General features: G+C 33.1%; 1 protein-coding gene across 7 annotated transcripts in view; it reads left to right on the top strand.

Annotated features, from left to right (window-relative positions):
- LRP1B (LDL receptor related protein 1B) overlaps positions 1–26,479 on the top strand; it is a 1,877,633-nt gene that overhangs the window by 1,289,170 nt on the left and 561,984 nt on the right. For all 7 annotated transcript variants that reach the window (XM_081051911.1, XM_081051912.1, XM_081051910.1 and 4 more), the window contains one exon: positions 2,511–2,660. In XM_081051911.1, the coding sequence (XP_080908037.1) occupies positions 2,511–2,660 (150 nt within the window). The remainder of the gene's footprint in view (positions 1–2,510; positions 2,661–26,479) is intronic.

Raw genomic sequence — 26,479 nt, 5'->3', positions numbered from 1 at the left:
AGGCACTGAAGATAAAAATCTCACTGACACACCACCTTCCCTCTATGTACTTGCACTCCAGAAACAAAGATGTTCCAAAATAGAGTCTGGGTAACTTTGACCCAAACTCTCTAACTTCTCAGCTCTCTATGATAACTGCTTTACACAGCCTAAGTTAGACTCTAGAAACTGCAGGATGTTCAGTGGATGAGAAAGTTTTGGCATTGTGGATACATTCGAAGTTAGGCACATTCAGTATGAATGCACTCTCTCCTTCCAAAAATAAATTAATTTCCTAAGAAAGGGCAGAATAATACTGATTTTGAGAAATCCAGGTGAAGGAAAATAATAGTGTAGTGTATTAAAGACAGGAGTAAAGTCACTAGTGTAAATGCAATTCCTTTACAATTGCTAGTGATGGCTAACAAATCAGACTCTTCAGTTTCTTTGGAGCCAAAGCAAAGAGAGAAATATGATTGGTTACAATTTTATATTTTCCCTATATAGCTTTCTGGCACTGAGCCCTGAAAGAAATTTCTCCCATGGGTCCTTGTGTAAAGAGGTCTCTTTGTGATGTACTGCTTTCAGATACTATATCCTGGGAAGTATAACAGCGTGTATCCTATGGCTACTTATTGTAGCATCCTTCATTTAAACCAAAGCACAATGCCAAACCTCAGTTCAGCAAGAGATTCAGAGAGGGCAAAGAAACAGTGGTGTGAAAATGCGTATAGCTCTCTGATGATTTGGCTTGATTAAGAGATAGAATTTAGAATACTTAGAGGGACAGATAATGTTCCTCAAGGGAATTATTCATAAATGTATTTGTTAATTCAGTTCTTGATGAAAATTCAGCAACAGAAAGTTTGGGGTTATATTTTGTACCTTAAATCTGTAGTAAAGATATTCTTCATTGCTGATTAGAGGTGGAATTTTCTGCTTTTAACATAGTCAACTAAGCAGAAGGTAAAATAGACCACTTTTGGAAATTAAGTGGTCTAAACCAGATTTTGTTTGTGCTAGAAAGATGCATGAAGATGGCTTAAGAAGTCCTTGTAGAATAACCAACTTTCTCTCATTAAAAACAAAACAACACAAAAGAAAAAGAAAAGTGAAAGGTGAATAGACTTTCACCCTGAAAATATTACACCATAGAATATAACTGTAATAGTTAAATCATTTGATTATTTTTCCATAGTGATAAAAGGCAGTCACCCACTGTGGTTATTGAAAAAAAAAAAAATCTGAAAACTTCCTCCTTGAAATGTCTAATTTTATGCCCTGTGGTTTTTCTGGTAAACCTCCTAGACTCTATTAGCAAAACATACCAATAAGTCAATAAGTATCTGGCATATTCTATAGGCTGGTTATTTCTACTTGATTAAAACTAGTCTGAGAAATTAATTCCTCTCTCTGGCCTGGCACTATTTATAATTGAGAATATTTGGGTTATGTTTAATTCTTTCTCAATGAACTTGAACTCATGTAATTCTATTGAATTGTCTCCCTCCCTCCCTCCCTCCCTCCCTTCTTTCTTTTCTAAAATCCTTTATTATTTTTTTCATCTTAGATTTTTTTTTTTAATAGGAGAGATACATTTTTGTGTTTTTTTCACTTCATTCTCTGAGAGAGATCTCAGAGACAGTGTATGGTACTGGATGACTGAGTGCATATGTTTCCACATACCCTTTTTCACAAGTCGTTGTGGATCACAGAAAACCAACATGGAGCCACAGAGTTATTATTGCCATATGGACTCTGAGCCTACTGAGCATGAAATTAATTAATTAGTGTGTACTAAGAGCCCTTGGCAATCAAAATATACATGTACCGAGTATTCTGAGAGCTATAAACATGAAACCGTCCATAAAATGCAATAATAGTAACCTACAATGACACACTATGCCATTAGCTTAGTTCACTTGCTTGTTGAATGATTTGTCTCTTTACGGTAGCCCCTAAATGAGCCCAATTCACTTCCATATATCAGTGAAATTACTAATTGTTGAAATTCTTCTACCTTTAGATTTACTTGAAAAGAGTTGAAACCTCTGATATAGATCTGTAACTGCCTAAAGTAAATTTTACTGAAAGTAGAGGAGACATTACAAATTTCATCAGTTAAATTAATATAACATATTCAGACTTTCTGAGGCAAAATGGTGTAATAAGAGGGCAGATACTCAATCTGGAAATAGAAACTTTTTAAAAATTTCCAGAACGTCCACTTACTATTATATCTAAGGATTTGTTTCTTAACTATTCTAGGTATTATTTTCCTTATCCATAAAATGGAACTCAGTGTCACAAGATTGTTGTGATAATCAACAGATATTCCTATTACGTGCCTATAAAAGTATGTTATTTCACAGAGTTAAAACAGCCAATGTGTATTTCCCATTAGCTTGACCTTATTTTTTAAGACAGAAATCTGATTTTGCAACATATATTTCCCCTTTCAAATCCAGTACAAGGTGAAAATTACAATTTAAGTGGCACTGTTATGTTTAAGATGTATAATTTAATTGCAGGTCTATCGATAGACTATGTGGAAAACAAGCTTTATTGGATCAGTTCGGGAAATGGAACCATAAATAGATGCAACCTAGATGGCGGTAATTTAGAAGTAATAGAGTCAATGAAAGAAGAATTAACAAAAGCTACGGCCCTAACCATCATGGGTAAGTGCAATGGTTCTATTACTAGGATTCTTCTTATTGATTGGGGATTAATTAATTATGACCTGTTAAAAGCTGAGAAGACGTACTGCTCCATTAATACCAGAAGCGCATTTAAATTGCACATCTCTATGAGTTTTTTATGTTTCTTTCTTATTCTTTTTTTCTTAACATTAACAAACAGACTTGTAAGACTACCCAGATCAGAGACTTAGTGTTGTTAGCAATACTAACTTTACTGTTATTGTTTCTTGGCTTACTATGACTTGTTTTATTTTATGATTATTTTCTGTGTTCTACTGCAGTGCTCTCAAGTGTGAGGGTCTTGTGTTTTTGTCACAATAACAAATATGGCTTATCTCTGCTTATAAAGGATAGCTTGATACACTCAGATAATCGGAGAGACAAGGCCACGGGGTTCATTGACCAATGATAGAAATTATTCTCCCACAAATAATTGTTTTTCAATACAAGCATACCTCAGAGACATTGCAGGTTCAGTTCCAGACCACGACGATAACGTGAATATTGCAATACAGAGTCACACTAATGTTTTTGGTTTCTCAGTGTGTATAAAAGTTATGTTTATGCTATACTGTAGTTTGTTAAGTGTTTAATAGCATTATGGCTGAAACAATAGCATGCCATAATTAAAGAATGCTTTGTTGCTAAAAAAGCTAACTGTCATCTGTGACTGTCATTCAACAGTCATAATCTTTTTGCTGGTGGAGGATCTCGCCTCAATGTTGGTAGCTTCTGGCTGATAAGGTTGCTGAAGGTTAGGGTGACTATGGCAATTTTGTAAAATGAGACTACAATGAATTTTGCCACATCAATTGACTCTTCCTGTCACAAGTGATATCTCTGTAGTATGCGATGCTGTTTGATAGCACTCCACCCACATTAGACCTTTATTCAAAATCAGAGTCAATCCTCTCAAACCCTGCCACTGCTTTATCAACAATATTTATATAATATTCCAAGTCTTTTGTTATCATTTCGACAGTCTTCACTGCATCTACTTCACTAGCAGTAGATTCAGCCATAAGGCTGTTTCACTTTCTTATCATTTGTATGTTCACTAAAGCAGTAGCACTTTGAATTTTCTGCAAGAACATTTCCTTTTCATTCTCAACTTGGCTAACTGTTTGGTGCAAGATGTGGCACTTTTGGATGTCTTGGCTTTTAACATCTCTTCGTGACTAAGCTTAGTCATTTCTAGCTTTTTGATTTAAAGTTGAAGATGCTTGACTCTTCCTTTCATTTGAACACTGAGGCCATCATAGCATTATTAATTGGCTTAATTTCAATAATGTTGTGTCTCAGGGAACGGGGAGGCCTGAGGAGAGGGAGAGAGACTGGGAAAGGGCGTCCTGTGAGTGGAGCCAACAGAACACATGCAACATTTATCGATTAAGTTCAGACTTACACGGACACATTTCCTAATTTCTCAAAACAATTATTCCATAACAAATATATAATAGTGAAAAAGTTTGAAATATTTCGAGAATTACCGAAAGGTGACATAGAGACATGAAGTGAGCAAATGCTGTTTGAAAAAATGAATTTGATAGACTTGTTAGATGCAAGGTGCCACAAACCTTCAATTTGTAAAAACGTAGTTATCTGTGAAGTGCAATAAAGCAAAGCAGAATAAAATGGGGTATGCCTGTGTTTAGGAAGGGGAATTTTACTGAATTGAGCCAATTTTTATTCCTTTCCTTCAATCTTCTGGAAAACAAGGTACCAGGCAAGTAAGACAATTAGAAAGCAAAGAAGGAGGTATGACTTTCCACAGAACAAATAATCAACTTTTACTGTATTGATATTAGAAGCTGATTTTTCAATTGTATATTTTAATTTAAAACATACTTTGAGTTTAAAAAGATGTTAGAGTAGATATCATAAGGAAACATTGTTTGATGAGGATTGCTGAATCTTTACTTCGTGAAGGGCTGGCTCTGCGATGAAGTTCATGGTCAGTCACCACATAAGGATTAGATATTCTACACAGAATCTGAGTAGTTATGTTTGCTTACAGGGAATCAGAAAACTGATTCCGTATATACAATTCTGTATATCATGAGGTATTCAGGATACGTTATAAAAAGATATACTGTTCATGAAAAGTCAATTTGAATATATTTTAACAGTTTATATAGGTAATAAATTAGGTCTTTTAATTCAATATCCTACAGTCTTTCAGCTTTTTCAACATTTCCCAGATTTAATGTGAGTTTGGTTGTGTTATTTTTGTTAATGACTGTTTATGAGTGTATGAAATTTATAAATAAATGGTCATTAATTGAGAAAGATTTGAAAATTCATTTTCTAAACAAAAACTATGTTTTTACTTCCTTGATTCCTTTGATATTTTAGGATATTTTAGGTTAAATATTTTATCTAATTAAAATAAATGAGGTTGAGATATTGCAAATTATTATTTAAAACAGGGTGAGTCGAGGATATGAGAAAAAATAAATTAATTAAATTTAGTTTAACATGCATTTATAATCTTTTATTTAAGACATACTATGCCTGACTTTGAAATATTAATATAAATGTGGACAATAGTCTCACAAAAACATACATTTCTGTGAGGAAGAGAAAAAAGGAGATTGTTTCAACCAATCACTAAGTGCTAAGTTTGTCTCTATTTCACTTTCTAAAGCTGAGAAATACAGATGTTAAATATATTTGCCTATATCACAAACTTGTGAGAATAGCAAGGAAATGTATACGAGGTCGGACAGTTAAGTTCACAAACTTGTAACAACGATGTTGCTAACCTTTTTTGATATCAGAGAGACTATTCATTATGAATTTGCACCAACTGGACAAATAGTTAACCAAGTTTATTATTTGGAAGTGCTGAAAAGGCTGTGTAAAAAAGTTAGACCTGAACTTTTTGCCAACAATTCATGGCTCTTGGGTTACCACAATGCTCCAGCTCACACAGGACTGTCTGTGAGGGAGTTCTTAGCCAGTAAACAAATAACTGTAATGGAAGACCCTTCCTGCTACTCACCTTATCTGGCCCCCAATGAATTCTTTCTTTACCAGAAGATAAAGGAACTATTGAAAGGAAAACATTTTGACAAGATTCAGGACATCAAGGGTAATATGATTACAGCTCTGATGGCCATTCCAGAAAAAGAGTTCCAAAATTGCTCTCTAGGGTGGACTGGGTGCTGGTGTTGGTGCATAGTTTACAAAAGGGAGTACTTCGAAGTGTCTGTAGTGATATTCAGCAATGAAGCATGTAGCACTTTTTCTAGGATGAGTTCGCGAACTTCATTGTCTGACCTCGTATAAATGCATTTTTGAAAAAATTGTGGTTTATACAGACATCAAAGATGGAGTTTAATATCACTTAATTGAATCCTTAAAACATTCTCTAATTTTACCAAGTTGGGCCTTGTCAGGTGTCTAACATGATACTGATTCAGGTGTCTTAGTGGCTTTCTTTTGCTGCAGTGTTATTCCTAATTTTCTATCTTCCTGCTATAACTTTCACCATTTTTTTTCTAATTGTTTTTTATAAGTAGTGCTTTATTTTTCACTTGTTTTTTTTAATAGTTTTTTATTCAGATGAGGAATTTAAACTTGTAAAAAAAATTTTGTGTTTTTTTTTTTTTTCTTCAATTTTCTTTCTATTCTTTGGGCAATTCATGTGTTGTTTATAGAGCATTGTCTTGCCATTCTTCTCATTGTGTATGTTCAGGAGATATATCTCTACAGATAGCTTTAAAGGCTTGTTCCTTACAAGTAGGTTATTTTAGAGCAGGGATTTATTTACAATTGTCTTATAAGGCAATAAGAAAACAAACAAACAAAAAGATTATTTTGTAATACTCAACTTCGCCAAATTAACAAGAAAAGTTTACTTTCTGTATATTTCTACATGTTTTAAATCACTTGAATGAAAAGAAATAAATTTTGAAAGTGGTTATTTAGGTAAGCTGCAACAATCCTCAAATCACTACTCACATTTTGTTTTCAAAAACTGAATTCCAATGTATTTTATGAAATCAACCCAAAGTAGCAAATGACATGACCAATGAACCCAATAAATTAGAGGACACTTATTAAAAATCTGTCATAACATTTTAAGGAACATCATTGACTTTTTAGTGAAAAATAATGTGTGTGTGTGTGTGTGTGTGTGTGCGTGTGTGTATTTGTATGTGTGTGTGTATACTAAAAATAATTGCCTCATAGAAAAACATAAGGCTTTAGAAAGGTTTATTTCTGCAAACATGATTGCTAACATGATCCTGGCATAAGTAGGAACTTAATACTAAACTCACAGAACTGAATGCTATGAACCCAGGCTCAAAAAATGGAGCAGTAGTTCATATGAGAAAATAAATAAATAAATAAATAAATAAATAAACAAATAAATAAATAAACAAATAATTCAGTTTGTTCCAGATAAAATAGAAGAGAGAAACTTCGGGTGAAATCATAATGCCTATATTGTGTTATTACTGTGAATCAGATATAACATCAGTGCTGCATGGGAACAAAATTTTGTGTTAATTATAATAATTTTGCTAAGTGAATGACTGTAGATGTGTACCACTTGTCACCATAATTCGATTAATCCTGAAAGATAAAAATAAGTATAATAAAACCTATGAATGACTCTACTATCAATATATTAACTGGATATGTCAAAATACATTTAACAGTTTAAGGGGTGAAAACTTGAATGACAACTCCACAGACAAGCAAGGAGGCAACATCTACTTTATAAGGTTTCCTAGCTTAGCTCTGAACTTGCCCTCAGATCCTCCCTTCTTCTTTCAGAAGCTCTCCACAATTTTTCTTTGGGGATGGAATCAAGGGTAATGACCTGCTTCCTGCTGAGGCTGAATATTATAGTCATATAAAAAAGACTATAAAAAAGTAAAACAGAAAAACCTTACTACTATCCAGGGTATTACTGACAAATACAGTTCCAAATGTTTAAGGAAAAAGCTGCCTACAGTGATACTGAAATTGCACTTTCAGGACACAAATAATTGTGCTATGAATTAACCAGTTATTTACTAGTGCATGTCAACTTCTCAGAGAGATTACCTAGGTGATGATAATTCACTGAAAGTTGGGGTGTCACTAAAATTTAAAGGGATTTTCCTAAAACTGAGTCAAACATTTATTTGGAAACTGTTTACAAATTTGTAAATCTCAAAGATTGTAAACTGTAACTACTTTGGGTTCCCAGTTTTACCTGGAATAATATACATAAAATAAACTGTAAAGAACTTTGAAATATTAAAATTAGATATAGCAGAAGGGATTTGATAATACCTAGATTAAAATAAAGCAATTATATGATGATTCAATCAAGTCCAAGACCCCAAGACCAAGGTTACTGCAGCTGAATCACAAACTTTTTTCAGGAAGTAGATCTTGATTTCCCTCCCCTAGAATATAGACTGGACTTAGCGACTCACTTCTAATGAATAAAATAAAGCAGATGTGATGATATTTGACTTTGGAGATGGGCCCATAAAAAGCATGAGCCTTCCTCCTTCTCCAGTCTCTTGGACTACTCATCTGGGTAAAGCCAGCTAAAATATTATGAGGTCACCCAAGCATCCCAAAGGAGAAGTCCAGGTAGCAAGGGACTGATACCTTCAGTTGTCATCCATGTGAGTGTGTGATCACAAAAGCCAAACCTCCAGCTCTAGTTAGGATTTCACGTGACTTCATCCCAAGCCAACCGTTTCCAGCAAACATCCGAGAGGCTCCAAAGCTGAATGACCTGCATAGCTTCCCCCAGATCTCTGACTTCCAGAAACTATGTGAGACAACAAATGTTTATTGTTTTAAGATGCTAAGTTTTCGGGGTAATTTGTCACATAAGTAGTAGATAAATAGTTCCTTTGTCATCTCATTCACAGAGTACTCATTCATTTGTTGAAGAGATTTAAAAACGCAAATACTTATTTAATCAGGCAGCTTATAAAAGGTAAAGTGTGTCGGGTATAATAAAATCCAGTAGCTTCCAAATGATTATAAGTAACAACTGAGTCTAGGCTTCAGTTTCTAGACTCTCTTGGGAGTGGCAGGAACTGCGATAACACTGGAGAGAGCTATTGCCCCATCAGAAGTAGAATGCTCTCAGCACCACTTATTTTTGTCAGAAGGAATATTAGCCAGTTGTATCAGGTCTTTCATTTTACAAGAGAAGCAAGAAATCCAGATTTTTATTTAAAATCTCACAATTTTTAAATATTAGCAAGTAATCATATTAAAAATATACCATGCAGACTGTAAAATATTTTATAGGCTAACTGTGAAGAATAGCATTATGCAAGCTAAGCAAACAAACAAATAAGCAAATGAAAAAAACAATCCTCTGTGTGATTTACCCAGCACGGAGGATACCAGTTAGTTGCCATCTGTGGTTTGATCACCGTTTATTTTGGTAACGTTGAATTACTGAAAGGATATGGTGGAGTTAGAGAAGCTAACGCCTAGCTGTACCATTAGAGGGATTTGATTTAAAAAAAAGTAATAATCACGTGGCAGAACTGGTATACCTTGCAGAGGAGATAGGATCTTTCTCCCAGAGGACAGGACATAAAATTCCCCACCAAAATGTTCTGGTTTTAATCGACTGGGCCTTGTATTCTGCCTGAGGTATATACAGAGAAAGAATGTATAAATGTGAGGTTCAACTATTGGCAGAGATGTAACTTCTAAGTGGAGAGCTGACACCTTTACAGCGATGAAGACCCCACTCCATTCATTCATTCAACAGATATTTATTAGTACTCACTATATGCCAGTTGCTGCTATGCATGGTGGTGACATCATTAAGCTTTCAGAGAAGCAAGGGAAACAAACAATAAGGGAGATAAATTAAAAATATATGGAGTGATAACTGCTAAGGTCAGAAAAAAAAAAGGCAACACAGTGAAAAAAGATAAGGGAGTACATGAAGCAGGGATATAGGGTAGAAATGAAATTTTAGATTTTAAATTGAGTGGCCAAGGAGAGTCTTACTAAGATAGTGACTTATGAATGAAAAACTGAAGTGCAGTGATGAAGGGAAGAATAAAGGAATGCCATATGAACAAGCAAGAACTGCCTTAGTGGTTCATTTATTTTTCAGTTTTTATGTTACATTTTTAAATGCTTTGTTTTTAAAAATACACACAAACACACACACACACACACACACACACACACACACACACACATTGAATTCTTCCTAATTAAAAAAAAAAAAAGTGACCTTGTCAGGTTTTTTTTTTTCCTAACTGTAAGAGCTAACAAAAATATAGTTTCTGCTTTCAAATAGAATAGGTAATAGAGTATCATGAAATAATGATACTCTAAAACATTTTCATGCATATATATATGTATTTATATCAAAATAAATATTTTCAAGTGATTCTGTTAATTTACCGAGTCAGGCATCTTTTAAGTTCCAATACAGTATTGTATGTGTTTTATCTTTTCTCTAGTAAGTCAAGGAATTAAGTTCATTTTATCAAAACTGACTACACATTGTATACAATGACTGTTTGATGAAGAATCTTAACACTTTTTGCTAAGGACACAAAGTTTGTATTTCCCCAATCATATGCTGAAACCCTAATATGATGTTTTTTGAAGGTGAGGCCTCAGGAGGTAATTAGATCATGATTGTAGAACCCCTATGGATTAATGTCCTTCTAACTTGCTGGAAGAGACCAGCAAGTTAGCCTCTCTCTCTGCCATATGAGGATATAACAAGACAGTGCTGGCATCCTAATCTTGGATTTCCAGTCTCCAGAACTGTGTGAAATAACTTTCTGTTGTTAAAGCCATCCAATCTATGGTATCTCTGTTACAGCAGCCCAAACTAAGATATCTTTGCAGTTACTAGATGTAAACTGACTAGACTAACTTTGAACTTTGAATTCTTCCTCATTAAAAAAAGAAAGTGATCTTGTCAGTTTTTTTTTTTTTTTCTAACTGTAAGAGCTAACAAAAATATAGTTTCAGCTTTCAAATAGAATAGGTAATAGCTCAAAAATATGTCCACTACCTATTCTTCTTAGATATTTTTTCTCAATATTTAACAATTCTTTTTAAGGGACTATTATTTCATAACTATACTTCAGTTCATGAAATAATGATACTCTAAAACATTTTCTTACATGATTTTCAGGTGGTTTGTGCTATAAAATAGTGTATGGTTAGCTATGTTATGTTTAACTATAGATCGCCTAGTTTTCAAATATAGTTATTTTGTTTGTTTTCATTCATCTTTTCCTCATAACTTTGGTATTTTCCTGATCATTAATGCCTGCAGGACAGAGTGAGATAAACACAAGATAATCAAGTTGCCATTCAATTTTAAGTGCCTTTGTGAGAAGGAGGAGGTTAAAACTGTTGACTAAAATTAGAGCTTGTGGGTTATTTATGTGTTATATTTAACACACTGTTTCTTTTCACTGTCAGCAGCTGCAGGTTGAGAGCAGATTGCATATATTGTGTTCTTATTGAAGAGTGAGTTAGAAAAATCGATTTATGGAGCTGAAAGAAAATCTACAAATAAAACAAATGTACTGGCAGAAATAGGTTTATGGTAGTTGGAGAAAATTAAGATGGAATTCAGGAAATAGCAGGATGATGACTTATCTGTATTTTGTACTGGGGAAGGAAAGACCTGGGGCAAATGGACTGTAGATTTAAAATAGAAGTAAGGATATGGGGATCATTCAAGCACCCTTGAAGAAGTCTGTATGACTATATAGAAAATTTTTGGCATTTAAGAATTTAGTGATCATCTTCTTAATCACAGGCGGTCATGGTACAGTCCTAAAATGTGTCATGCAGTAACTTGTTAAGTTTTGCTAGAGAAGGAGTTTGTGTCTTGGGAAGTACAAGTTTGAATTTAAACCTCTACACTACACTCATACTTTATGAGCTATTTATTCATTGTTTTCTGCTAATCCACTGCATACACAGTTACTCTCATTGAAATTCAATTGTGTATCTAACTTTTTGTTGTTGTTTTATCATACTATATGATCTTTGGAAATTATATTTTTCATATTTGTAGATAGGTGTTCCAGAGTTAACATGACATTATTCTTGAATGTCAAGGGATACGTACACACACACACACACACACACACACACACACTCACACATATATATGTGCGTATATGTATGTGTATATATGTATACACACATGTACACACACAACTAGTTCTGACAATTACATTCTCAAACTCATCCTAGAAAAAGTGCTCCATACCTCATTGCTGAATATCAATCACTACAGTCACCTTTGAAGTACTCCCCTTGGGAAGCTATGCACCAACGCCAGCACCATCCTTGAAAGGAATTTTGGAACTCTTTCTAGAATGGCCATCAGAGTTGTCATCATATTACCCTAGATGTCCTGAATGTCATCAAAAAGACTTCCTTTCAATATCTCATTTTTCTTTGGTAAAGAAAGAAGTCATTGGGGGCCAGATCAGCTGAGTAGGGAGGGTGTTCCAATACAGTTATTTGTTTACTGGCTAAAAACTCCCTCACAGACAGTGCTGTGTGACCTGATGCATTGTCGTGATGCAAGAGCCATGAATTATTGGCATAAAGTTCAGGTCATCTAACTTTTTCACGCAGCCTTTTCAGCACTTCCAAATATTAAACCAGATTAACTATTTCTCCGGTTGGTACAAATTCACAATGAATAATTCCTACGATATCAAAAGGGTTAGCAACATCGTTGCAACAAGTTGGCAAACTTAATTGTCAGACCTGGTAGATTCCTGCTATCCACTAACCAACTGTGGATCTGGGAGAATTACTGAACTCTAGACCTTAACATTCTATTTTTCAAAAATATGACCGTTGATCATATGAGCTACAATGTCCTAAAAACCTTTCAAGATTTTATCACTAATGGGTTGATCCAAGGGTGTAAGAAATAGTTTAAAATAACCACTATCTATGTTGAAGCAATAAAAGAGAAACAAAAAGTATGAATAAAAATATAAAGTTCACTTGTGAAGTTATGCTAATCAGAGTTCATAATAATATGTTTTAGAAGTTAGGCAAAATTATTCAATTTTGACTTTTAGTTGAGAATTTGGTGGATGTTTACAAATAGATTTGTTTAAATACTTGTCTTAAGAATAAGTGTGTACTTTTGGTTAATATCGAAGTAGCTATTTCCAACATCCATGTAATCAGAATGAGTTGCAAAAATTGGCTATCTTCTTTTAACAGTAAGAGAAACTTTGAGTCATAGGTAAAGACAAAAATATTCTTTAATTATGCACTTTCTATGAATGATTAAGCTCTCTCAGCTGAAATTTTCTGTGTTACTAATTGTAGTTTAAATATACTATTGATCTGTTTCAAGTGGCCATTTTCCAGAATAGGCTTAATATGTAAATGTTAGAAGGTTATTGAATTTTGGCGTCTGTTAGAATCCATCGTGGAAGAAAAAAAGACATGCTCTCTGTGCGTTTTTCGTCTCCTATCATTGACAAACTCAGCCCTAGAATGAATAAAAAATTGGCTTTTTTTGATTTGGTTATGCACATATTTGTTTTAAATCATTGTTAATAAGATTATTGTTTACCTTTTAGAACACTCTTGAAAAGCTTTAACAAAGGTAAACAATAAGGACATTTGTTCATTACTTTTCATAGGCTCATTTCACAAATTTGAAGTCATAATAGCTGCTAAGGAGATTTTCAGTGTGTGGATAGTTTGCCATAGCAAAGCCAGAACTGTCAGGCTAAAATGCCTCCAGAACCATCAGAAATGCAGAGGAGGCCATTTTAATTGCTTAAGAATGAATACAGTGTTAATATCATTGGGCATTAAATGTTCCTAATGTTACCACTAGAGTTTCTACAACAAAGCACTTATAATTGTCCAGTCTCTCTGCTGACTCAAAGAAACTGGAATGGCAAAAAATTATTGTTTATCTCTAGTAACACTTAAGCTCTCTCAACTAATTTCTCAATGATATATTTTTCTTCATTTGTATATGTATTTTTTACAGCAAAATGTGATTTCATGACTGAAGTTAGGAGTTATTAAAAAAATAAAAACAAATAAAACTTAATTTGTATACTTTTTATGAATCCTCAGTTATATAATATACTTATCAATAATGATACAGATTTGAAAAATATGTGTGCAATAAGCAACCAGGTATAACTGACATGCAGAAATCATAAAAGCCCTTTTCTTCTACTTCCTATGATAAATTATTATGACAAGTTGTCATGGAATCTATGAAACATTATAAATGATAGCAAGCGACAGAGTATGAGCCTGCTGCATTTAGTCTTGTTAAGGTTCTTAGAGCACTTGCAGATTTACTCTGAAATATAGTCTGAAAGTATCCTATATGTTTGTTTTATGACAGGCAGAGAGCCTGACAACTTAGAAGTAGTCCACCTTAAGGAAACATGTCCTCTGTTTTGTACAATGCAAGTCCACTTTACATGTTGTTATTACTATAGACTCAAAGTGTCTGCTTGCCTACATGCATCCAGGGAAAAATAAATTAATAAATTAAAAAAAAAAAGACACAGGCAGTACCTTGCAGCAAAGAAAGTAAAGGTTTATTTAAGGAGTTGACACCAAGCCCAGAGACACAAGTGAACCAATGCTCTCAAACACCTCACTTCCCAATGGTCTCTAGTAGCTAGGTTACATAAAGGAAGAATCATTAGTCTTGGTTACTATGGGAGTTGGGGTTGCAACTCTGCTGTTTGGTCAGGGCTAAGGCAGGAAGCAGTGGATCATGGCTTCTGGTCCTGGTGTCAGTCATGGCATGGTTCTGTTGGGTTTCCAGGGGATAAGGTCCATTGATTCTTTCTGCTTTCATGAGTCTGGAGCTGGAACATAACTGACGCCAAGATATTATCTTTGACTAAAACTTTAGTCCAGTTTGCAATTTGGTTATTGTATCTTGGTCATGGTTGATAGACCTTAAGATTTATTATTAAGTGAGTCTGATTCTGACCAGTACCTAATATCATAAGAGCTTAATGATCAAAAGGAGTGGACATAGGTATGTGTACAGTCAGGAAGATCTGGGGGAAAGAATGCAAAGGAGTTACAGTTCTACCAGACTAAACAAAGCTGGTTTGGATTAAAATAGAATGCATGCTAAAGACATGAAGTTCATGTGCAGTTATATTGTCAAGTGTAGGTTTTTTGTTGTTAATTCAAAGCTTATTAAATATCCCTCTTCCTTTGATTGTAAAAAGAGCCTGAAACTGAGTTTCAATTCTTTGGATTGCCAGTTTTTTTCTTTTATATCTGATAGTTCTCCCCTTTGATTCATTGCTGTTTGTTCTGCTTTCCTTTCACCAGTTTAGTTAGGTACTTAACTTTTTGTATGGGCTACTGCGACAGCCCATTACCTTCTTTTCATTCTATAGGTCTGGTCTCCAAACTATTAAGAACTGCTATGTTCTGATCTGCTGTGGCAATCCCTACTTAGCCATGATATTTCAGAACTGAAATAAGCACTCACAACTTACTCTAAAATGCTCATTTTTTTCACCTCTTTTTCATTCATCAAACGTTGTTTGTCACAGCATTCCTAGATTCATCTTATAGATAATGAAACTTAGGGTCAATATTCGTTAAAACCCAAAAAATTATTAGTCCCATCTTACAGGTAAAGAAACTTAGAGTCAATAAGATCTGTGAAAACCTAGTCCTCTGAGACTCAAGCTCAGAGATCCTGAGTCCAGTTCAGTTTTCACTATTAGGAAAAGCCTTTTCTGTCATAACTCTACTTTTCGTTTGTGACTCCTCTACCCCTACTCAGTCAGTCAGGTGCAATACATCCAAGTAACCTGTTCCCCTCTATCTGATTATGCCCTCTTATTTCTATTTTTCTTGCTGTTCCTTGTTCCTTGACTGCTTTCCATATTAGGTGAAATACCTAATAGGTGAAATGCCCTAACAGGTGAAATACCACCCTTCAAGGCCTGCTTCAACTTTCCCTCAGTGTGATTTGACATTTTCCCCTCCTCTGAGCTCCATTGTATCTTTCTAATATAGTGGAATACATTTTGTCTTCTATAATGTGTAAATATATCTCACTTCTCCATAATTTGGGATCACATTTTATTCATATTTGTATCATTCATGACACACAGCAAGGTGTTTTACACTGATTACACTTCAATAAGTGATAGTAGAATGTATGGATAAGTAAAACAATGACCATATGCACACAAAAATATTTGCCATAGCATTCAAAATATATTTTCACAGCAGGAACATGTTTATGTAGAATGATCACAGCCATAAATACACTGTAGATGTTAAACACAATCAGCCCTCATATCCCTGGGTTTCGCATCCACAGATTCAGTCAACCGCAGATTAAAAAAAAGAGAGAAAGACAGTTCCAAAAAAGCAAAATTTGAATTTGCTACACGCTAGGTGCGATATTAAAGTCACACCGATTAAGTGATGTGTAGGCAGACCCTGCTCTAGCCTATATGCAAATATCGGTTATATACAAAAACTACGCCATTTTATATAAGGGACTTGTGCATTTTAATATCCTTGCGAGCATCCTGGACCGAATCCCCCCATGGATACCATAGGAGGACTGTGTATTAGACATTAAAATACAATAATTTGAAATTTAAGAGATTGAACTAAAAAGGGAAGAAAATTAATAATGAGACAATGCGTAAAATATAATCAATTATCTGTGGCATATATTGTATATACATATGTGTATAGATATGCGAGAAAAGGAGGGTTATTAGATTGTTTTTTCTCAAAGGCACTAAACAGATTAATGGAAGAAGAAGAAAAATATACCGATAAACACACACAAGTTCAAGAGTTCAAAAGCAAAAGAGAAAAAAGCGGTGTTTGGAAATTTTAGGCTGTTAAAGTTTCTTTAATAATTGATTGTCTAAATAAATAAAGCATTCTAATATTTAATTTACAAATCTTAACTTATGCAATTCTCACAACAGTCCACTGAGTGAGGTACTATTAACTCTGGTTATTCGAGGTCCCAGTTTAGGGTCAACTAGCCTAAGTTAATTGCTCAGGGTTACACAGTTAATCAGCAGTGTAGCAAGATCTCTAATCCGTGATTCATAGACTTTCAAGCCTGTGTTTTTTCTGGAATTTGATCTGCAGATATAGTTACAGTAAGATGTACATTTACTGAGATGTACTCGTATACAAGAATATCCTTTGAAGCGGTACTTGTATTTAGAAAAGTCGGGGGGAAACCTACATGTCTATTATAAAGAACTCACTAAATAATAATTGAATATCTGTACAGTGAAATACTAGGCAGTTATTAAAAATGAGACAAATCTATATGTTGAGTTGAACTATTATCCAGAGTATATTTTAATTGATATATCTAGGTTCAAAAAGCCTGTACAGACTGTTCTAATTTTTATCATCCGTATGCATTTCTTTAAGGAAAAATAGATATATATGTTAAAATCATGTACTTTTATCCATTATGCTACACTGTTTATGTTCATAACTGATATTTAGAGCCCATCTACTCTCTAAATAAATTTATACATATTAGTTCTTACAGACTCAGTAGCCATACAAAGGAGATAGTATAACTGCAATATTACCCTTGAAAACAGGGTGGGTTTTCCAAGGTCAAAGCTGGGTCTCTAACATATTTCTAACTCCAAATTTAGAATTATTTTCACTATGCCAGTGATTCCCAACCCAAGGTCATTTTGTCTACCAGGGACTATTTGGCAATGTCTGAAGATGTTTTAGATTATCACAACTGCTAGAGAGAATTGCTATTCACATTCTAGTGTGCAAAATCAGGGATACTGGTAAACATCCTAAACAGTCTAGCCTCCTATAAGAAGGAACTATTATTATATAGCACAAAATGTCCATATTGCCAAGGTTGAGAAACGTGCTCTATACCAAAAAGATCCTTGTTGGCCCTCAAAGGCCAATCACCTGTATGAAGCCTGATAATGTGACTGTAGACCTATTATCACAGAATTTTGGTTAAACTAGAAATCCTTTAAAAATAAATAAGAGTGAATACCTGTTCCTTATAGCTAGGAAATTGTCTTGGAAAGGAACATAGGGTGGCAGAGAAGGGAAGGAAGATATGTTTTTGTTTTTGTTTTTGTTTTTATGTTTGTTTCCTTTCTTTTAAGTGTAACAATGAAAAAGAGTCAGGATTGGCTTCTCTTATATTTATACTTATATACTGTGTCTTATAATATAGATTGTATACTTATCTGTGCCAATTTTGATTCATTGACTCATTCAACTATTTATCAATTGAGTATTATGAGCCAGGCACTATCTAGGTGTTAGGAATACAGTGGGGCATAAAGCAGGTAAAAATTACCTATTATGAAGGTTCTGATATTTCCAGGGTTGGGGTGGCAGGTATTTGGGAACAGTGTATAAGCAAATAAGTAAAATAAAGTTTGTCAGATGGTGAAATCACTAAATGAGAAAATTCAACCAGGGCATACCCATAAGGCGTGCAGAGTTGGGCTGGGAGGAAGGAGCGAGAAAAATTACAATATTAAGTATAAAGGTCCTGGTGGTTGTCACTTAGAAACGACAGATGAGGAAACATTTGAAGTAAAGGAATGAGTTATTCCTATATCTTGGGTAAGAACATATAAGGAAGAAAAAAGAGGAAATACAAAGTGACTGACCATACTTTCATACATCTTTCCTTTTAGAAGGAGTGCCTGAATTTTCGTTTTTTTTTTTTCTTTTTTTAATGCTGTGGACATCCATCTTACTTTCCCCCTTCATAGAACTATTACTATGCGTAAAATATATCTGATGTTTCATGTGGTTTTACTGCTGCCATTAAAGTAATCTACTAACATAGAATATATAATTAATTCATGCATGTGAGCTAGAAGTAGTAATGTACAATAGCTTTACTTCTCTAAAGCAAAGATTTTAGCTTTCATGTGTATGACATTCCTAATGATGATGAAATTAGTTTTGCCCCATGTATTTTACTGTATTTCCAATGTATTATATACAATGTCACTATTAATGATTATGCATTTTAATAAGACGGAAGATAAATTTCTAGTAAATGTTATTGTTTCAATCTATCATGGTTAATGTTTATACAAATAATAAAGCATAAAATCAGTCATATGAAGAAAATACTAATTATAGTCATTTAGAACAAACTTACTTTGAAGAACTCCTCGTTTGTTGCTTTAATTTCAAATATTCTAAAATAAAGTTTGAACGAGTTATATGTTAATGGAATTGTATTAGGCCAGTTAAAATGATCTATATTTAGAACAAAATAACTTATCCTTTTTGAAAAAATGCCCTTTTTTGGGAGAATTATCTCTAGATATCAGATAATATATTTATAAAATATTACTTGGTAGAAAGCATTCATGAAACATGGAATATAATGCTTGAGAATGGTTCTTTTGATTGAATATCTTTAAAACAGATTAAAAAATAATCTCTGTTCTATCTCAAACGTTAAAAAAATGCTAATTCTATTAGTTATGTGAATGATCATCAGTGCAATTATATTAGATGTTTATATAATTATTATTGTGTTTATACCAGAATTATTTGAGCATGTTTTACTTAAGAAAATACAACTACTGAAAGGCTGAGCAAAAATATATTTAAAAAGATTCAAATGTTATCTTATTTAATTAAAAATTGTGTTTACAACCACTTTTCAGAAAAAGTTCTAGTGATGTAATTGTTATGTTGCATTTCTATCTGTAATTTAATGTAGATAACCAGTTATTTTAAATGCACTGTAATTATGCTATATATTTTACGTGGTTCTGCTTTCAAATCATACTGTTCAAAAAGGGTTAAGTTACTTTGTAGTTTACACTGAGCTTTGTCACTTAGTTCAAAGAACTTTAGATATATCCACCTAAATTTTCTAAGCCATCAGTCTTGTAATTGTCATAACACTATTCATTAAAGTAACAGTAATATATGAAATATGTCCAGGCAATTTGCCCAGCACTAAGTATAGTACATAGTTGTCTTCGCTGAGTACTCAAACCATCATTAATGAAAACTAATAGCCCATCAAAATTTACATTAAAAGTACTATGAGAAATCTCTGAAGGACTACATGTGAAACTATTCCAGCAATTTTTGTAACCTTAAATTGCTGTGTTCCAATATGTTGCTCTACTTAATGCTAATTACCTAACAGAATGGGTAAATAGTACAGTTCCAAAGTACATCATAGTACTATTTTCCTAACCAGATTATAATTAGTGATCAGAGAATGGTCTCATTAACATAGATGGAATAATTAAATCATCTCAGCTTTACCATACTTAGAAAAAGTAAATAGTGGTTCTTTCCCCTTTGTAACACACTCAAGGTTAACATTTCTGGAACCATTTTCAAGAAAAAAAATAATTATATTGTTCATATTTATGGCATTAGGAAAAACACATTTGAAAATGCATAATATTTTGAGTAGAAACATAATTGTTTTATATTGCCTTTGTCTCCCCTTCCATTTAAAAGGAAGAAATAGTAAAATGTTTAGAGTAGGAAAATACATAGTATGTTTTAGATTTACTGTAGATTTTTTATTAATATAGTTACAACAGCATCTTAATTAGAGCTTGAGAATGAATCAAGAGAATCAAATAATGAATTGCAGAAAACTTCCCAGATGCTGTAGGTTTTATCTCATGTTGGACTGTAACAAATAACTTGGAATCATGTCTTGATGTGGTGAGTATATTTCCTTTAAACTGAAGTTAAACAATCAGACCTGATCCTTTTTATGTATTGGGCAATTTTGTTCAAACCACAGTTGAATTGGATAGATGGTATCTGGTCACGTAGGATTTCCTGGGGTCATGTATTCCTAGATATAGGTAAATTAAAATAATAATAATCTGTACCTGAGCTTAAATATATTTAAATTTCTCTTTTTTTCCCCTTTTCATAATCAGTATCCACATAATCTCATATACTATGAGAATATTAAACATTACAAAGTTGAAATAAAGTTCTGTATCAATTTAATTCTAATTGATAGTTTTTCATCTTTCAACTATAACTCTTCAAGGAATATCGTGAATATTATGGGAAAAGAGAATAGGCCATTAATCATGTGTACCTTTTAAAAATACTATGCTTTTAGGTTTTTAAATTATAGCTATAATTGTTCTATGTAGCTTTTGATATAGTTGTATCAAAAATGGATAGTACTCAAAAGGCCAGTGATGAGATTATTTTGTTCTGAATGGACTCCTAATGAGATTATGTATGGTAGGAAAAGGAGTCAGTTATTTTGGAATAGAGATAAGAGCTTTGCATAAAAGATGTGATGAGGTTTAGAAGGAAGGTAGGTGACCCAGAAACCTTTACAGAAGGATTCTTTAGTTAGTTCAATAGTAAGACATACAAAATACTTGTGAAATGGTAAGGACCGCTTATATTTCAATTTGGACAAAAAAATGTGTTTTTTTTTTAGGTGATGTATTCGACTTCCATCATTTTCAATATTGTTTTTAATAGAAGCAAATATACTGAAGACTTCTTAAGTTGGAATATTTCCTATATTGGCATATTCCTTCCTGTATGGATAGTACAATTCATAAAAGTTGAATAGTTATAGAAAGTAGCCATAACATATATTATCAGTAAATTTTCAAAATTATTTAGCCATATTCTATTATTTCAAATTTTTTCCATGCCCCCTTGAAACATGCCTTATTTAATAGCTAATAAACCTTCAAATAATTTTCATGCAAATTAAATCAAGGCATTTGTGTATCTTTTTGTTCTCATTATATTGTGCCATTCCCTGATTTTTCATAGGGAATTCTGTTTGTGAGAAATCTAGTCAAAGTTGGAGAATTCTTAGTGTACAATGACAAAAATCACATCTCCAGACCATCTTACCACTCTTCTTAAAAACATTTTTTGTCATTAAGATGAGCATTTTTCTTTTAATGGCAAATATAACAAGAACTGGATGTATGTGTAGATTCAGAGATTCATTCCTCATTTAGGAATATTACATCATGATTTATTCCAAACATACATGTCCTTATCTAGTGGGTTTCCAGGTATGAAAATGAGGGCACAATGTAGTGGTCACGTAAGGACAGTCATACTAAGTTTCTTTATAAAAGTACGTGCATTATTGTTCAATTCATGATTTACTTTTTAAATGTGGCATTTATGATTTAGTAAACTATAAAATAAAGGATTATGCTCACTTTACAAACCACATTTTTTTATTTTATTTTCTTATTCAAGAGTTTGCTCCAGCTGGCAGATAGCCCATCTAATTCAATTGAAAGTATTGAGTTGCAATGACATACTATTTTGGTAACTGATTATTTAAATGGGTAATTTTTCCCTCTGAAATGTGCTATAATGTGGAGGTTTTACATGCTTTTATTTTCAAATGAATAGATATATCACATTAAAGTATTTGGGAAAGACAGGAACATGGTAAATGGGAGCACCAAAGATTATTTATTTGTGACAGCATTTATTTTTTAACCTTTTCCCTAGTAATATATTTATATTTACGCCCTCACATATATTTTGAGTCAGTAAGTTTTACAGTATTAATTACTTGGCAGTGTCAGGAGTTGGATAGTAACTACAAAAATGGCATTCATATTTTAATAAGGACAGAACAGTAAATTATACAAGATAGAGAGGTTATTTAAAGCAATTTTTAAAATATCGGAACTTTATAAATATTCAGTATGTTTAAACAAGAATGAGATGTTTGTTGATTCTCATGCAGTATTAAAAGCAAAAAAAAAATACTCGAGGAACACACAGTAAACATGATTTGAATTAATTTAAATTGAAATTGAAATTATATTAATGCTTATACTGTAAATATTTAAAAATGGGTAAAAACAGTAACATTTAAAGATATCAAGAACTGCAATTTAAAGATTATTTTTTTGATTTAGAAAGGTTAAAAGTTATGAATTTTTATTTTTAATTAAAATTTATTGGGGTGACAATTATTAGTAAAGTTGCATAGGTTTCTGTTGTATAATTCTGTATTACACATTGTGTGTTCACCACCCAGAGACAGTTCTCCTTCCATCACTTTATACTGGATCCCCTTTACCCTCATCTACCACCCCCTCCCACTCTGTAACCACTGAAATATTGCCTAGGTCTATGAGTTTTTGTTTCTTTATTTATTTGTCTTGTTCCTTTGTTGTTTTCAGTTTTATACACTGCATATCAGTGAAATGGAGTACTATCCTGCCATAGGAAAAGATGAAATAGTGCCATTTGCAACAACATGGATGGTTCTTGATATTATTATGCTAAGCAAAATAAGTCAGACAGAAAAAGTTGAGAACCATATGATTTCACTGACATTTAAAAACATTATATATAAACTTCTTTTCATTTTGTATTTGTCATAAACATCCCTTTCTAGGTCAATAAACATGTCCACAATGTCATCTGAATGTTTATATAATATTCTATTGTATACTTATACGATATTTTATATAATATAAACGGCTACATTTTTAAGCTTATTTTTTGGAAATTATATATATTGTGATGACTATCCATATAATGACTTATTTGCAGACCTTAGGGTACAGTTTTAGATGTAGTATTTCTGGGTCAAGAGATTTACGAATTTTTAAGGCTTTTTCATCAATCTTCTTTTACTGTCTATTGGAAAACAGCACATTTTTTTCCTGCCTTCCCCCTCTCACTCGAAATGTCTTGTTGGCTACCTACTTGTCTTTATTTCATTCGGTGTCATTGTTCTCAGATCCACTTTCTAAGCCTGTTTCCCTTTTTCCAGAATCCTTCCAAAAAGTGAAAACCAAGACCTGAATATAATAATAATAATAATAATAATAATAATAATAATAATAATATATTTGGAATGAAGGCATCTGAGATTAATACTTCCTGGGCACTGTTTGTATAGAATTTGGTTACCAGGAAAGAGTTTCATACTGGTTAGCTCTCATAATGGAAGGAAGTCTCTATTATTAAAATGCATGTGACTCCAACATGATACAGGAATCTCAACAAAATCCAAGATTGGAAACCACAGAATGCCTAAGTCATACAGACAAACCTAGAATGTCAACCTGATAGAAGGCAGCTCTAGCGATTTCTTCAGTAAAGTTCATGGATAGTTGGCCCTGACTCATGGTTCATTATGGTCCTTATGCCCCATTTCTAAATGAGTAGAAACTATCAAGGAAAAAAATACTAAAAAATGTAGACATAGAGTGTGTCTTGTCTTACTTTACATTGATTTAAAGTTAGTGTAATGAGAGAGTCCAGAGATGGCTAGCCTATCATGACAAAATAACACTATGTTCTATAATATTCACATTACTGTGAATCTAAGTCCCAACCTGCTCACAATATCAGGAAGTTCAATTGTTTCTTAAGGTTACTTGCCTTAGAAGTCGTCCTGCTTAGGCCTGCTTATTTTGATTTTATATATCTGTTTATTTTAAAATTTTGAATATGTGAATTTAATTACCTGCTAGATCATCCAGATGGAAATAATATGGTAAATGAATGGAAACAAGAATCATCATGCACTTAGAAGAGAAGCACGTATTTTTGGACCAGTTTAAGTTTAGACTTTCACCAGATTAGATTACTTGTTAACATTTAAAAGAAAATGTTTTTTTTTATACCACAGTAAACAAAACAATGTCTTAAAACTCACATTCAGAATTGTCCAAATTACTTTTTAATATAAGTGCTTTTATTTTGTTTCACATTTCTTTAACAGTCAAGGTTTCTGGCAAATTATTCAAAATACTAAATTTTCATTTTATTTTATTTTTTTTTTCACTTTTTTAAAATTAAAATGTATTAGAGTGACAAATGTTATTAAAGTTACATAGATTTCAAGTATACAATTCTGTAGACATAAGTTTATATTGACTACTAAATACATATAGCACTGATCACCGATTCAAGCTTATTTATTAATGATGACAATTTAATACTACCTAAAGTTGTTTTTTTTTGAGAAACATCTATATGCCAGGCACTCTTCAAAATTCTTCACACAGATTACCTCCATTAACCATTACACCAACCAACCCTGCAAGGCAGGAAAATTTTTCTTCTTTTTTCTATTTATTTATTTTTTTAATTAAAATTATAGTTGGCATTCATTAATGTTTAGCTTCTGGTGTACAATGCCATGATCAGACATCCACAGTATCCCTGAGGTGGTCTCCCAAATAGGACACATGTCCATCGGATACCCAACAAAATCTTTACAACATTATTGAATACGTTCCCCAAATTAATTTTCAAAAAACCCTGAGGCCATCTTGTGGTTACCAACTGCTTCCTAACCCCTTTGCCTTTCCCCTTATCCCCACCCCCCCCACCCCTGCCCATCTAACAACTCTTGTTTTTTTTCTTTTTGTCCCCAAAACTGTTTCTGATTAGTTCATTCACTTATTCTTTTCTTTAGATTCTGCATATAAGTGAGATCATATGGTACTTGTCTTTCTCTTTCTGACTTAGATCTTGGATCCAGGTTCACCTTTTTCTAAGCCCTGATAGTTTATATCTTCCCTTTAAAATGTTTAACTATCTTTTAGCTAAGTTGTCATTTGCAAAGACATTCTGGAGAAAAAAAAATAAATACAAATTAAACACCTATAAATTCTTCTTCATGTTGGCTATAATGTGGCAGTGTATCTATCACCTAACCATAGTAGTCTACAACTGAGAAAGGCTTAGTGTTTTGTTCTTCTCAGACAGCTGATCATAATGCATAAAGTGACAGCTGGCTCCAGCTTCTCCACTTCTTTATTTTACTATTTTTTAAATTAAAGTTTATTGGGGTGACGATGGTTAGTAAATTTACATAGGTTTCATATATACAATTCTGTAATCCATCATATTTATATACCACATTGTGTGTTTATCACCCAGAGTCAGTTCTCCTTCCATCACCATATATTTGATCCCTTTTACCCTCATCTTGTCTCCTGTTTATTAACGACTATAACCGAGATACTCATTCTTGATCTACACATTTTAAAGAGTTTTAGCTTCCATAAAAGGTCTTGTTTCTCTTGAACCTGCTTCACCAGTTTTGCTTTTACTCCATTTAACCCTTATTTGGGAAGGTTTTCATTCACAAATAATTTTGGAGATCACTGCATGACTTCATAGCAAGTGATTTGGATTCACATGCATTGATATTTTTGAGATATTTTTCAAATATGTAGTGTCTTCAAATTCTCTGTTCATATGCTGGAAGTTTTCCTGAAATTCCAAAGATGCTTATTTCTCTGGAAAGATATATGTGATCATTTTCTTCATCCCCTACTTTAAGATGTTTTACAATACTTTACAAGGAATTAAGTGAAGATCTTGTTTTCTTTAATCATTTTCTTTGTGTTTTCTCTAAGTGTTGCACTCAGAGGTTTGCTTGAACAACTTGTACGAAGTGGTCGTGGATTGGCACAGGCCTATGGAGTGTTAGGTATAATCACAGCTGAGTCTGATGAGCTTTCTATGGTTTACCTTAAGTAAAGGGAGCTCTACAGAACTCCACCGCTCACCTCTGAATCCTGATCTCAGATACCCACTCGGGGCCCAGCATGCTGCATCCCTCCATGATCCACAGAGAGTGCAGAAAACACATGCAGCCACAGCTCTCCGTTTACTTTGAGTTTAAATGGATCTTCCTATTGTTTGCAATCACTACTTAATGAAGAAGATCTTAATCACTGACTTTCAGATACTGCATCTTCCAACCATATCTCACTACCTAGTGGAGAGCTGGCACCCAACCA

This window comes from Rhinolophus hipposideros (assembly GCF_964194185.1).
Source record: "Rhinolophus hipposideros genome assembly, chromosome: 6".
NCBI classification, from domain to species: Eukaryota; Metazoa; Chordata; class Mammalia; order Chiroptera; family Rhinolophidae; genus Rhinolophus; species Rhinolophus hipposideros.
Note: the sequence above shows the minus strand (reverse complement) of the source record. Positions and strands in the feature narration are given on the sequence as shown.